The 13,330-nt window shown below is 39.5% G+C and overlaps 2 protein-coding genes across 2 annotated transcripts in view; one reads left to right on the top strand and one right to left on the bottom strand.

Moving 5' to 3' along the window:
- Positions 1-1,068: 1,068 nt before the first annotated feature.
- Positions 1,069-7,944, bottom strand: LOC119484540 (retinol dehydrogenase 8-like). The gene is made up of 6 exons (XM_037763396.1): positions 7,734-7,944; positions 3,457-3,618; positions 3,176-3,355; positions 2,824-2,917; positions 1,915-2,098; positions 1,069-1,800 (listed from the first exon to the last, which is right to left on the bottom strand). The coding sequence occupies exons 1-6, from the start codon at positions 7,837-7,839 to the stop codon at positions 1,573-1,575; spliced, it is 954 nt and encodes a 317-aa protein (XP_037619324.1). The 5' UTR covers positions 7,840-7,944; the 3' UTR covers positions 1,069-1,572.
- A 4,596-nt stretch (positions 7,945-12,540) lies between these two features.
- Positions 12,541-13,330, top strand: part of LOC119485793 (collagen alpha-1(XI) chain-like) — a 54,613-nt gene continuing 53,823 nt past the window's right edge. Inside the window, exon 1 of the mRNA XM_037765561.1 lies at positions 12,541-13,002. Within this exon, the coding sequence (XP_037621489.1) occupies positions 12,927-13,002 (76 nt within the window). The 5' untranslated portion in view covers positions 12,541-12,926. The remainder of the gene's footprint in view (positions 13,003-13,330) is intronic.

A 13,330-nucleotide genomic window follows, 5' to 3' on the forward strand; every position in this document is an offset into this window, starting at 1 on the left:
TAAGGTTTACATGTAAAGTGATATATACGCATTTGTGCATCTATTTCTATACATGGAATGGTATTTGCACATTTGCAGATCGCTTCCTGTGGATTTATGGGCCACATGACATTTGTAACTTCCCTCCTGTTTGTTTACAGAATTTTGTCCGATTGGCACCGCAGCAGATCTGTAGATAATAGTTGTAATCCACCGAAGACAATTCACAAATATACACCATGATCTGCAAATATTTCACTACCCACAAATGTATTTTTGTATTTGTGTTGTTGTGTAAAGTCACATCAATGTGTATTTGCAAATCGCCCTTTATTTTTGTGGTTGTGACTTTACACAACACAAATACAAAAATACATGTTTGTGGATAGTGAAATATTTGGAAATCATGGTACACATTTGTGGAATTTCTTCTGTGGATTACAACTATTAAAGTCCCATAAAAACTTCCATCAACATGTAAATGAAAATGTATAATTCACGAGTCAGTAAAGTATTTACACTTTATGTAGGAAAAAAAGAAACTAACGTTAGTCAAACTTTGCTTCTATGTGTTGTCTAAAAATCACATGGATAAAGAATTGGGAAATATGTGGAAAGCATTTGTCGAGGAAAACCTTACCAACCAGAGATTTATCATCATGTTTATCATCATTAAGGTGTCTGATATTTGCAGGTGACTAGTCCAGGTTGCAAATGCTATTAGGTAAATATAATTCCAATATTTCTTTATTCTTGTAAGTGTAAATGTTTGTCTGAATTATGAAATCAAAACAATGGAGTTTGGGTAGATCTAATTAGTCAGTCTAATGGCATAATTGAAATTGTAATAAGAATTTTATTTGGTTTTATGATTGTATCTTGTCAAACCAGAATATGCCAGTGTCTTTTATTCACAAATATAATGACGGATAGTTTTCCATCAGACTAAAGCAGCTGCAGAGACATTTTTACTGAAATGTTGGTGTTTGTTACCTCAGAGAAATGACAGAGACGTTACCGGAGAAGGTTTTTTTTTTCTGCACAGAGAGAAAGTGATTGAAAAACTATAAGCACTAACACAACTCCTGGAAGGTATAAATTACACATTTTAATGCCAAAATAGTTTCTCCAATACATTGACAGAATTTGAAAAATATATACATAGATGCAAATACATAGGCTACAAATGAACAAGGTGTAGACTCAATCTTTCTGAACCAATTTAAAGTATTAAACAGTCTGAAATGTAAAGTTGTGTGGTTGGGATATTATAATGAAATCAGGCTACAGAATATTGTCTCATAAGTGCAAACCCTTCTCATTTGGCACTCTGGGTAGGCTAAAACAAGTTTTAAAACCATTGTAGTATTTCAACTCAACTGGTGTGGTATCTATACATCCATAAGCTACAATTTTATGCAGAAAATATAATATAGAGGAAACAGACTACATATATACAGAGGGAAATATGGCAGGTCACAAAAGCTGTTTATGTATGTATATATTTGTTTTTTCCTCTGACAACCTAAGCCGAGGTAGTGTGTGGTCTTTATTGTGGTGAATTGTTCACATTTGTGTACAAGATATACATTTCTAGTTTGGTGAAACTGTCCTGCTCCTCAGACATCCACAGGTGAGGTACTTCATGGCAGTCATGCTGACGTGCATTAGAGGACCCAGGTTAAAGAGCATGTGGTAGAAGGCGTGGACAGACAGGCCTCCAGTTTCATCAGCGTATTTCAGCGCTACGATGGGCGAGTACCAGGGGTTGGTCAGATTACGGAAACGCGGTCTGCTTGCTTCAATCACTTTCTTGGTAACCTGCAGAGAGTGAGAGGATGGACAACAGAAGATTTGCAGTCAGACCTAGAGGATTAATCACAGATTTCAGATGAGGCACAGCGAGGCTGAGTCACAGACTTCCTGTGAACTTACTCTGGCGACGTCGTCAGGCGTCTGTCCCAGTGTCTCAAAGATGTCAACAGAAGAAGGAAGATAGACGTTCTTGAAGTAATGCACCGTATCAGGATCAGCTCCAGGATACTCCTTCTCTTTCACATCCTGAATCATCTTTGCCTCAAATTCTGTGTGCACCGGGCCCGGCTCAATCAGTGACAACCTGAGGAGAGAGGGGACATTATTAAGAAGACTGGAACTCAACAACAGAGCATTGTTAGATGGAGGAAGAGCTCTATGGGCAAAGGGATAACACTAGTGCTGAAATCATTTATTGATTATAGTATAATAATAGAATATTAATCAACAACAATTTAAATAGTTGGACCGATGGATTCATTAGGTTTTTTAGTTTCATATCATTCCAGTATCCTTCCTCTAGCTTTAAAACCCGCCCGCTACAACCTCTGAAAAACAGAATAGCGGCCGTTAAATTTTGAAGAGGTTAATCTAACCATTTGTCAGCACCTCCGCGGCCCACTAGGTGGTGCTCTGAGGCCCACCAGGGGGCCCCGGCCCAGTGGTTGAGAATAGCTGGTCTATATGACATGTAACCTTTCATAGCAGCAGCCCGTGAAAAGTCTACATAGGCCTAGTGTCGCAAAGGCAGAACTATTTAGTTTTTTCAATAATTTACCAAATAAAAATACCAAACATTTTAGTTTACAGCGAGAGTAGAGCATCTAATGTTTCATCTACCGCCATCATCAGGCCAGAATATACATTTGTCTGTTAATTTATGATCATACCTGCAAAACTAAGGACATCCCCATCAGCCTCAGCTGTACTTTGTGTTTAGTGCTAATTAGCAGATATTAGCATGTTAACTCTATGTATCTATGTTACTGGTTTGTTCATAATGACAGAGGTAGCATCAGTGGCACTCACGTGACGTCAAACTTCAAGAGCTGCACCGCCAAACACTCACAGAAGCCCTCCATAGCAAACTTGGAGGCTGCATACACGTCATTAAACACCACACCTGTAGAAACAGTGAGTAAATGTTTAAATTTCACTTTCAGACAACATGAACTCTGTTCTTCATGTCTTCAAGACATACAGTAGTACTTAAACTCCATTAGCCTTCCTTCAAGTATCCACCCACTCTTCCATTCGTCCATCATCAACCCATACTTACAGTACATCAATCTGAAGCTGACAAACCTGTCATTTGTCCCTGTACTACCATTTACCGCCCCATCCCGCCTCCTCTCTCCCTTCTCTCATCCTCTCCGCTCACCTTGTAGTCCCATCACACTGCTGACCACGATGATGTGTCCTCCTTTCCTCTTCTTCATATCAGGCATCACCTCCTTGATCATGCGGATCACTCCAAAGAAATTGGTCTCAAACACTTTCTTCATCTCTTCGATGGGGATGCTCTCTATTGGACCCACGAGGCCGATACCTGCGTTATTGACTGCTCAGGAGAAGAGGAAGGAAAACAAAGAGGACAAGAAAGATGAATGACGTATGAACATCATTTTGGGACGGATGCATGGTGCAACACGGTTTGCTTACTGAGGACATCCACGTGTCGATCTTTGATGCCGTTAATACACTGTGTGACGGACTCATCGTTGCAGACGTCCAGTACAGCCAGAGAGAGAGTTTTCTCGTATGCATCACCGGCAGCTTCCACCAGCTTATCTTTACGTTTCAGGTCACGCATCGTCGCTATGACTGTGAACAGGTGGAAAAGAAGGAAAGACAGAATTTAGAGGAGCGTAGAAGAGATTGTTTAAAATGTATGTATTGTATTTGAAAAATGCCTTGCTGCACTAATCAGCCATGTGAATGGAGTTGAATACAGGTTTATAGAGAGCCAAAGTCCCACAGTCTGTTCCACTACTATCTGTAACTCACTCTCACTTCTCATGATGTATTTCTTTAGTAACTCTTTCTGAAACATGTTCCTGTGGTTTTGTTTCCACATATCTACTGTACTGACTAGTAATATTTTTAGAACTCTTTATATAAACTAAAAACAACTACGAAAATGTAAAAGAGTTTTCGTAGATTTCGTAGTTTTAAAACTACGAAATGTAAAAACTTTGGTGATCCTTTAACTTTTGATTTAGTGTCATCATCCGGTCAAAAAAAATTTAATGTAAAAAAGTTTGTATGGTCACGAGAAAACATGGAGGGTAATAGAAATTGTTGAAATAAAAGAGACACACTCACAAACTCTTCTAGCTCTTCTGGTTCTATTCTGCTCTGCCAGGACTTGTTTTTCCATTGGCAGCTTTAGTGAAAAGTAGCATCTCCAGACTGACTTCAAACCGCAAATTGATTTGAATATTTCAATCCCAATTAGATCTTCGTAATGCCATTGTGACCTGCAGGCATTAATCTTTTCATCATTACTGTTTGCCAATAGCGTAGCGTATAATTATGCTCTTTTCATTTCCATGGGCGGCTTCCAAGTGTGAGTTTATAAATGGATGTAACGCTCCCACGACACTACACCCTTCTGGCTGCTGCTGTAAATAGGCATGTGATTAGGCAACCTGCCCGGCTAAATGAGGTTACAAAAAGACAATACCGCTTTTACTTAAGGTGCCTTGTCATTTATTGCCTTCGTTTTTAAGTCTTAATTATTAGTTTTCATAGTGTTTCTATCTCTTGTGCCTATTTATTTTACTGACCTTTATTTATTTTAGCATTTATTGCTCTTGTTGTCATTTTTTGTCTTGCAAATTCTATTTATTGATTTGTATTTTATTTTTTATTTTTTTGTCTGTGCTGTTTTAATCTTGCTCTATGAAGCACTTTGGGATGCATGATTGTATGAAAGGCAGGTGCGGCTTAAGGCACAGGCCATGTAGGCGGTCTAGGGCAGTCGCCCTCTAAAAATAAATAAATACATTTTAAAAAATGCCAGTGGGTGCCCTTCCTTATTTTCTGCATTTAGGTAACAAATGAACAAATAAAGAAAGAAAGAAAGAAATACACTTTTCACCCCTGTAACTCTCGTTGTAGTGAAACTGACTAAACACTTTTTAGCCAACAATATCAGGGACCATGTGTTTATTTATATTATAATAAATACAGTTATTTATGGAAAGAAAACTTTTAATTTTTGTCTTAAAACCATTTTGATGTCTGATGTGTGTTGCGGTTTGCAGGGCTAGGGTTAGGAAAGGGCTGATGACATGTGTCGTATAAATAAAGTTGAGTTGAGTTGAGACAATATCACTATCTGGAGAGTCAAACCGAGTTCATTGGTTCAGGCTGCATGTAGACTAGACACGCAAGATACACACACAAACATTATATTAAGAGTGGACTCCAGTGTCTTCAAAAATGTGTGTGTTTAACTTGTCAAGTAAAATGTTCTTGTGCAGCATCAATACATGCTCTGTCTGTGTGCATACATGTATATTTGTAGGGTTTTTAGGAGTGAATGTCCATCCTGTGGAGTGATCCTGTCTTTGTGTATGTTTCCTGTCATAGGAGTGAACGGAAAGAAGGGAGTAAAGGTCACGAAGAGCTGGGAGGGACATGGGATGATAGGTCAGTATGGAGGGGAAAGTACACACAAACACTCACAAAAAGGAATCTGTGTTTACATACATCCTTTTCCTGGTTGTTTTCTTTTTCCTGAATAACTGAAATAACACAATAATGGAAAAGGTAGATCTAAAGATAGTAATTGGAGTAAAGATAACCTTAAGTAGACCTAATATAGCTCGGCTGTTACAACAGCCAGTTTACATATCAGCATTAGCGTCTTGCTGTGATGCGTCAAGTCACCTGCCTCCTCCAGGAATAGCCCTCTGCCAGCCTGTCATCCACAATGGAGCTCACCGAAGCCAGGCCATAATTAAGCCATAATTAGCCTAAGCAAGGCTGTAGTGGGGCTTTAGTTATTGTCTGGTGTTAGTGACTAAAGGTTAAGTTGGGGTCAACAGGAGGGAGGCTGAGTGAGCTGGGACCTTCTCCTTCGACTAGAAAACTTACTTTAACATGAAAATATAAATGATGCACATTTAAAAATGCATGATTAGGGTTTGATATTTTTAATTTATTTTTCCTGCTGCTAGAAGAAGCCATTGTTTCCCATTAATTCCCATATGGCATGTCAAATCAATTAGCATTTTGAAAGTCTGCATGATTTTTTGTTTTACATAATCATTTCATAGTAATGCGGTATAGAGCTGCAACAATTAATCGATTAATTTGTCTATTTGCACGCGGGTGAAAATAGTCTCACAGCAGCTATTTGGGTATTTACACCCGATAATAGTAGTAGTAATATAAAGAGAGACAAAGTACATGCAAGGAGTAGGTTGAGGTGGATGAATGGGTCAAATTCAGGACTTCCGCCCAGGTGACCGGGGTCCGAGTCCCGTGAGAAGCTTATTTTTCACTTAGTTGACTTATTATTTTCTGTTTTTTTAAGTATTATATTCAGTTTTCCGTCACAATTTGGTTAGGTTTAGGCAACAAAAAGACTTGGTAGGTTTAGGAAAAATATACATAGAGCACATATACATATACAGTATCTAATGTGTGCCTGGGTTGGATGCAAATAGCATTGCTGGCTACTGACACCTGGGTGCTGATGGCATCTCCCTTAAATGAATCGCTAACTGTTTTGATAATCGATTCATTGGTTTGAGTAATTTTTTAAGAAAAAAAAGTAAAAGAAATTCTCTGATTCCAGCTTCTTAAATGTGAATATTTCCTGGTTTCTTTACTCCTTTATGACAGTAAACTGAATATCTTTGAGTTGTGGGCAAAACAAGACATTTGAGGACGTCATCTTGGGCTTTGGGAAACAATGAGCGAAATTTTTCACCATTTTCTGACATTTTAAAGACCAAACAACTGATTGATTAATCGAGAAAATAATCGACATTGAAAATAATTATTAGATGCAGCCATAATGCAGTGTAAGTGCAGATTGATTTGAAAAGTATGCACTTCTTTACCTCATAACAATATTATAACTCACTAATAATAGACTTTAATACAGCATGATAATTGAATGGAGACCATGTTCACTTCCTAAAAACAGTCTATGGTTTAAAGTCTCTGATTGGATGTCCGGGTTCTATATTTGTCTTGAAAATAAAATTGCTAATATTATCAAACACAACATGAAACAAAGATTTTTGGTAGTTATTAGTTATTAATTACAAAATATTATTAATTAATTAAAACATATTTATTTTGTCAGGTATGTGGCCTCTATATGAGATCCCTAAATCCTTTTTTTTTTTTTTTGGCATCTCTACCACAGAAAGTTGGCTGAGACCTCTGATCTCCCTGTGGGGAGAGGAAATACTGACGTTTCATCAGTAGTGAACACAGCTTTGAATTTGCTCCATTGACTCCATTTATTAATTCATTCCTGTTAATTTTCTAACATCAGACTGTCGTGTTATGTCTAAATTGAATCCTCTTTTACCCTCATGTGGTTGAGATTTAATATTTTTTTAATATTTAAACCGCTGCAAACAGCCTCTCAGTCAGCTTTAGATGGAAATCACTCCGCTGTAGAAACAGAAACAGTGGCTTTAATCTACATAGCCATGTGGACTATATGTGTAATACTCTTACGTACACTGCACTCATGACGTAAGCATCTTATGTGTAAACAGAGCAGAGGAAGTAGAGGAATGACAGTGACACTGAGTTTATAGGTTATAACAATTTACCATGCAAATAAAGTTATTACTAGTAGTAGTAGTTGTATTATTATTTTTATTATAGCCTATTTGCATGCCATGCCAAGCAGATTTAAATTCTCTATCTCTCTTTCTCTCTCTTGCACACAGTGCAGCACCTACCGTGATAGCGCTTCTGTTCATCATTGGCCAGCATCACGGCCATCCTCAGGCCGATACCGGAGGAGCAGCCGGTGATCAGCACCACTTTCTGCCCTGGACTTGCCATGGCTCCACTGCAAATCCACTCTGTTATCACACTGTACTACTGTGCAGGCAGACCAGCAGGATGAGTAGTGATTTGAGGTGGGAGCCCATGTAAGAGGATAAGAGAGACAGAGAGAGAGAGAGTCACATGGACATGTAGTACAACAAGAGTGAGATTATCTAACCAGCACACTGTCGGAATGTCCCGTCCACCCTTTTTATTTTAATCCATGACGGGTCAATACCCATGGTATTATCTTAAACCTGGTAAACCCTCTGACTCTCAGTGACGTTCAGTTGTGACCAACAGTGTGAAGAACAGATTGATAAACTCCAATTTGAAGTCACATATCAATATGTATAAGTAAGCTTCTGCTCAGCAAAGAGGTTTGGCGTTCCCCGGTGGTCAATATGATTATTCTTCAGATCAGTCCACTGTAACTCTCTTTATGAATGGAAAGACTTCTTCTGTTATTGAAAGCCAACACAATTCTGGCTCCATTATTCATGATGATACCTGAAAATGATTTTTTATTTCTGGCAGAGTAAGTGTCCGAAAAGTTATAATTATGACCAGTATAATAGATGAAACAAATGTGACACACAAGTAACAAATCTCTCTCTCTCTTTTACACACACACACACACACACACACACAAAACACACACACTTGAACACACGAGTAGAACACACGTGTAGCTGGCAGTCATAAGTGTAAGACAACTTGAAGCAGGAGGAATGGCATTTGGAAATATGCCTGGAATCTATTTTCTTCTTCATCTTCAAAAAAAAAAGAAGTCAGTATGCATGTGTGCCTGCTTGCAATTTACTTATGTTGACAAATCATGAACTTCAAATGATTACTGAACATTACATTTACAGTATCTTAAACCTCAAACATATAATCTATATTTTACCACCCGAAGAATACGCCTCCAAATGTCTCCAAATGTTTCTCTCCAGTACATTCACAAAAACACACAAAAAGTGTGTGCATGTGTTCATTAGTTATAGGCTGGAAAGCACTTATGCTCTCACCTTCACAACAAGACAATATACAGAGCAATAGGAGGGCAGTGACTTGTTTTTACACGATGCTGCTGTAAGATGACACCAAGAACAGTTATTCCGTCCTTATATACTCAAATGACACTGTAAGGTGCAACCTACACCTTGAATCCAGCTCTGCTTTATGTGCATATACTTCATAGTGTGTTATCAATACACAGTAAAAATGTGCTAAAACTGCTAATTGATAACACAGTTGTTGGCATATTTATATCATTTTAGACAGTCCTTTTTAAAAACTGATTAAATTCTTACTGCTTAATTTGCTCCAATATCAACTACATTTTGTTACATTTTATGCTACATTTTAAATTATGGTACTTTAATATATAAATGCATTTGGATTTTATTATACAATTATATTTAGTCCTGAGTCATCTGCACATACTATCCTTTTAAAGGAACTGTTAGCTTAGAATGAGCCCTTCATATCTATATAGGAGCGGGTCCTCTTCACGGAATCCCGCATTTTGCTCCGCCATGTTTCTACAGTAGCCCAGAACGGACAAACCAAACACTGGCTCAAGAAAGAGCCTTTCATATTTTTATGTTGCCTGAAGGCCACTGTAGTTCTCCAATAAGCATGTGAAACTGCGGTAACGTGCCGCAGAGCGCTAAACCGCGTTACCGACAGCCGCCGTCTGACTTCTGTTGCTTCTAATGCCTTGTTCATACTACACAACTTTTGCCCTGATTTTCCACTCCCCGACAAAAGCCTCAGATCCGAGGCAAGTCGGCGTTGGCTCGCCGCTTACACATCGGCACTCAAGTGTCATGTGTGAACTGCTTAAAGGCGCGATCCGAGAGGCTCACCGATGCCTCGCAGACACATTTCAGATATCTAGCGTGCTAAATATCTGCACCTGTCGGGGACTCCGGCCACGAGCTACAGTCGATGAGAGCGCAAGACACGGGTTGGGGGGAAACAAGCAAAGTCGTTGTTGCAGCTAGAGGAATAAATAGTAAAAAAAAAAAAGACGTGGAAACTGGTGGAAACAGGCTATTTTGTGAACACGTGCCAACAACAACATCAGCAATGTGTCTTGTGTATGGTATCACCTCATTTACCCTGAATTTCTTGCATGTGTTTTCGTGACAAAACGTAGTTTGGAAAAGATCTTGTAGTGTCTGACCCCCTGTCGCTGGTCAGTCATGTAGTGTGAAAACCACAACTTAAAGTTGTAAAGAGTTAGTTTAGCTCTGAGAATATCTAGTGAATTTACAGTTGACGTTTTTGTAAAAAATAAATGCCGCAGCTCCTCCAGACCAACAGAGGTTTCCCGAATCTTGTGAAGTGACGGGGCTCCGCAGCAGGAAACGTTATCGCCTCTGACCAAAACTCCGGTGTCTTCCCTGTTCCCTCCGGCCGCGGTCGGGAGGCTGAAGCAGGAAAAGCCAACACTATGATCAGCACTGATTCATGGAGAGACCTTCGTCTGGTCAGCTAACATTACTGCCAAGCAGCTGAAATATAGAGTGATATTGTGGTTTTAGCTGACGTGTGCCGCCTCACTGTTTTGACGGATGCTCGCTCATATTCACGTAGCGCGTGCACACGGGCTAGTGCGAGCAACAGGACGCTGACTTTCGTTGACTTAGCGGCCACAGGTGTCGCTGTTAACAAGCAATTTCTGATTCTTACAAACAGTCCCTTTAAGTCTGGGTTATATTTTTGTCTACAAGTGATCTAAATGAAAATAAATTGGTAGTAGGGTATTCAACTGTCTTCTTAGACAATACAGACTACTGTAAATGGAAGCTGCGGCGGGACAGGGGAGACCTGAGGCTCATAGGTATTCATGTGTATATATGCATGTGTGTGCATGCACTGAGCTCCAATCCTGTCAGCCTTTTTCCACCCAATAAACTTCTCCCTATAAACTCCTTAAATGTTTCTGATACCTCCCAATGAGCTGCTTGACTTTTCCACATCAGAGACAAAGAATGATACTCCCTTGAAGTAGAAGGCAGGAAGCACATTACTTTTTTTTTTTATTGTGCCTATAGGAAGAATATTGTGTGTTTGAAGAGAGAGTGGTGGGCAAAGACAGACAGGCACTGGAATTTGGAATCTGCAGCAGCATATTTTTATTAGTTGGGCAGCACCGTTGTCCTGTCCCAGCATGCTTTGTGTGTGAGTCTGTCTGTAGAGAGAGAGAGAGAGAGAGAGAGAGAGAGAGAGAGAGAGAGAGAGAGAAAATTAAATGTGGCACCAGCTTTCATTGTTCATGTTGGATGTTTTGTATTTGGTTGTATAGAGAGACACTTTGATGACAGATTCATATTCAAACTAGGGCTGTCAAAGTTAATGCGATAATAACACGTTAACGCTAATTAGTTTGAATGCCTCTAATATTTTTAATGTATTAACGCAACTTGAGATTTTGAGGTTGTAAAGCTAGAGTGAAGATACTGACATCAACTAAAACTAGAAAAAACAAAAGGTATCCATTGGTACCAACCATGTCATACTAACGTGTCGTGAAGGAGGTTAAATAACGCTCCTAAATTTTGGCGAGGAAAAACTGTCATGGACATTTTCAAAGGGGTCCCTTGACCTCTGACCTCAAGATATGTGAATGAAAATGTGTTCTATGGGTACCCACGAGTCTCCCCTTTACAGACATGCCAACTTTATGATAATCACATGCAGTTTGGGGCAAGTCATAGTCAAGTCAGCTTGAGCTTGAGTTTGCCATGTTATGATTTGAGCATATTTTTTATGGTAAATGCAGTAACTGTGGGGGTGTCTGGAAAATATTTGTCTTTGTTTTGTATTGTTAATTGATTTCCAATAATAAATATATACATACATTTGCATATAGCAAGCATATCTGACCACTCCCATGTCGATAAGAGTATTAAATACTTGACAAATCTCCCTTTAAGGTACATTTTGAACAGATAAAAAATGTGTGATTAATTTGCGATTAATCACGATTAACTATTTTAATCGATTGACAGACGTAAAAAAAAAATATGTTTTTACTTAATTTTAAGTTTTCGTTAACTTGTATATTTACTTTCTGTCCCCCTAAAACATTTATAATGTGTTCATCTGATTGCAAACATCCTCAAATTAGAGATAAAAGTCACCACCTCATAATCGCTGCTTCACTTCAAATCCAAAAGTGCAATTAATCACGATTAAATATTTTAATCGATTGACAGCCCTGATTCAAGCTATGGAATATTATTGCATATGTGCTCGTGACAACGTTATAATGTGTATGTGCAACAGGGTGCATGTATTATAACAATACGTGTGCATGCGCGCGAGAGAGAAATAGACACCATATAGTCCCTTAAATAACCCATCAGACAATAAATAATAATGCAAATATTGACACGTGCATCAATGATGTTTCTGCACGATCCCCAACCAGGAGTCTCCAGGGAGGGAGGAGAGAGAAAGAGAGAGAGAGAGAGAGAGAGAGAGAGAGAGAGAGAGAGAGAGGGAGGAGAGAGAGGGAGAGAGAGAGGAGAGAGAGGGAGGAGAGAGAGGGAGGAGAGAGAGAGAGAGAGAGAGAGAGAGAGAGAGAGGAGAGAAAGTGAGGAGAGAGAGGAGAGAAAGTGAGGAGAGAGAGGAGAGAGAGAGAGAGAGAGAGGAGAGAAAGTGAGGAGAGAGAGGAGAGAAAGTGAGGAGAGAGAGGAGAGAGAGAGAGAGAGAAAGAGAGAGGAGGAGGAGAGAGAGAGAGAGAGAGAGAGAGAGAGAAAGTGAGGAGAGATCTCAGCGGGTGAAAGAGGGACATTATCTTCCTCTCCCTTCTTCATCCGTCCGTCCGTCCAGAAGAAAAACAGTTAAAGACAGAAGGAGTACACGCGCTGCTGAATATCATTCTGCATCAATTAAACCAGCCTTTAATGCACGCGCGCTCTTAATTGCCACCTGGTGAAGCGCGCGCTGAGACGCACTTCTAGCACTTCTATTAAAAAAGGCTTTCGCGTGCAGAACCAAAACGTTTCTCTGACTTCAGGTGAAGAAGTGGGAGCCAAGAGGGGAATTATCGGCCGCCCAATAATCGATAGCTTCTAAAGGTGATGGATCGATGGAGTCCAGTGCTCCAGACATGGCTGCTGTTGCTTCTCGTCTCGGTGTTTTACACCTCCAGGGCAGGTAGGCTGAAATATTAACGACTGTTTCACTTTGTTTGTGCAGATAATGAGCTGGTTTGAAAAAGTTTTATTAGTGGATGCTTCCTCCCTCATTGTCTCTCTCTCTTCCTCTCTCACCACCTGCCCTCACCAGCTCCTCAAAGTTTATCATCCTTAACATCATGTTTTTAACCTTTCCAGCAGACACTCACTATCAGCCATTTGTGCATCTTTTAGCTCGTTGATGTGAGTTTGATTTGTCAGAGAGAGAGAGGTCAATTCCTAAAACCACCCCCCCTCTCCTCCTCCCCCATACAAAAAAACCTCCAAGTCATTTTCCACTTAACTTC

This window comes from Sebastes umbrosus, chromosome 3 (genome assembly GCF_015220745.1).
Source record: "Sebastes umbrosus isolate fSebUmb1 chromosome 3, fSebUmb1.pri, whole genome shotgun sequence".
NCBI classification, from domain to species: Eukaryota; Metazoa; Chordata; class Actinopteri; order Perciformes; family Sebastidae; genus Sebastes; species Sebastes umbrosus.

Coding starts and splice junctions, on each gene's coding strand:
- LOC119484540 (XM_037763396.1), bottom strand. CDS start 7,839: ATGGCAAGTCCAGGGCAGAAAGTGGTGCTGATCACCGGCTGCTCCTCC. Junction 3,619..7,733: donor TGAACAGAAGCGCTATCACG/GTAGGTGCTGCA, acceptor ACCTGTTCACAG/TCATAGCGACGATGCGTGAC. Junction 2,918..3,175: donor CAGTGTGATGGGACTACAAG/GTGAGCGGAGAG, acceptor CTGTTTCTACAG/GTGTGGTGTTTAATGACGTG.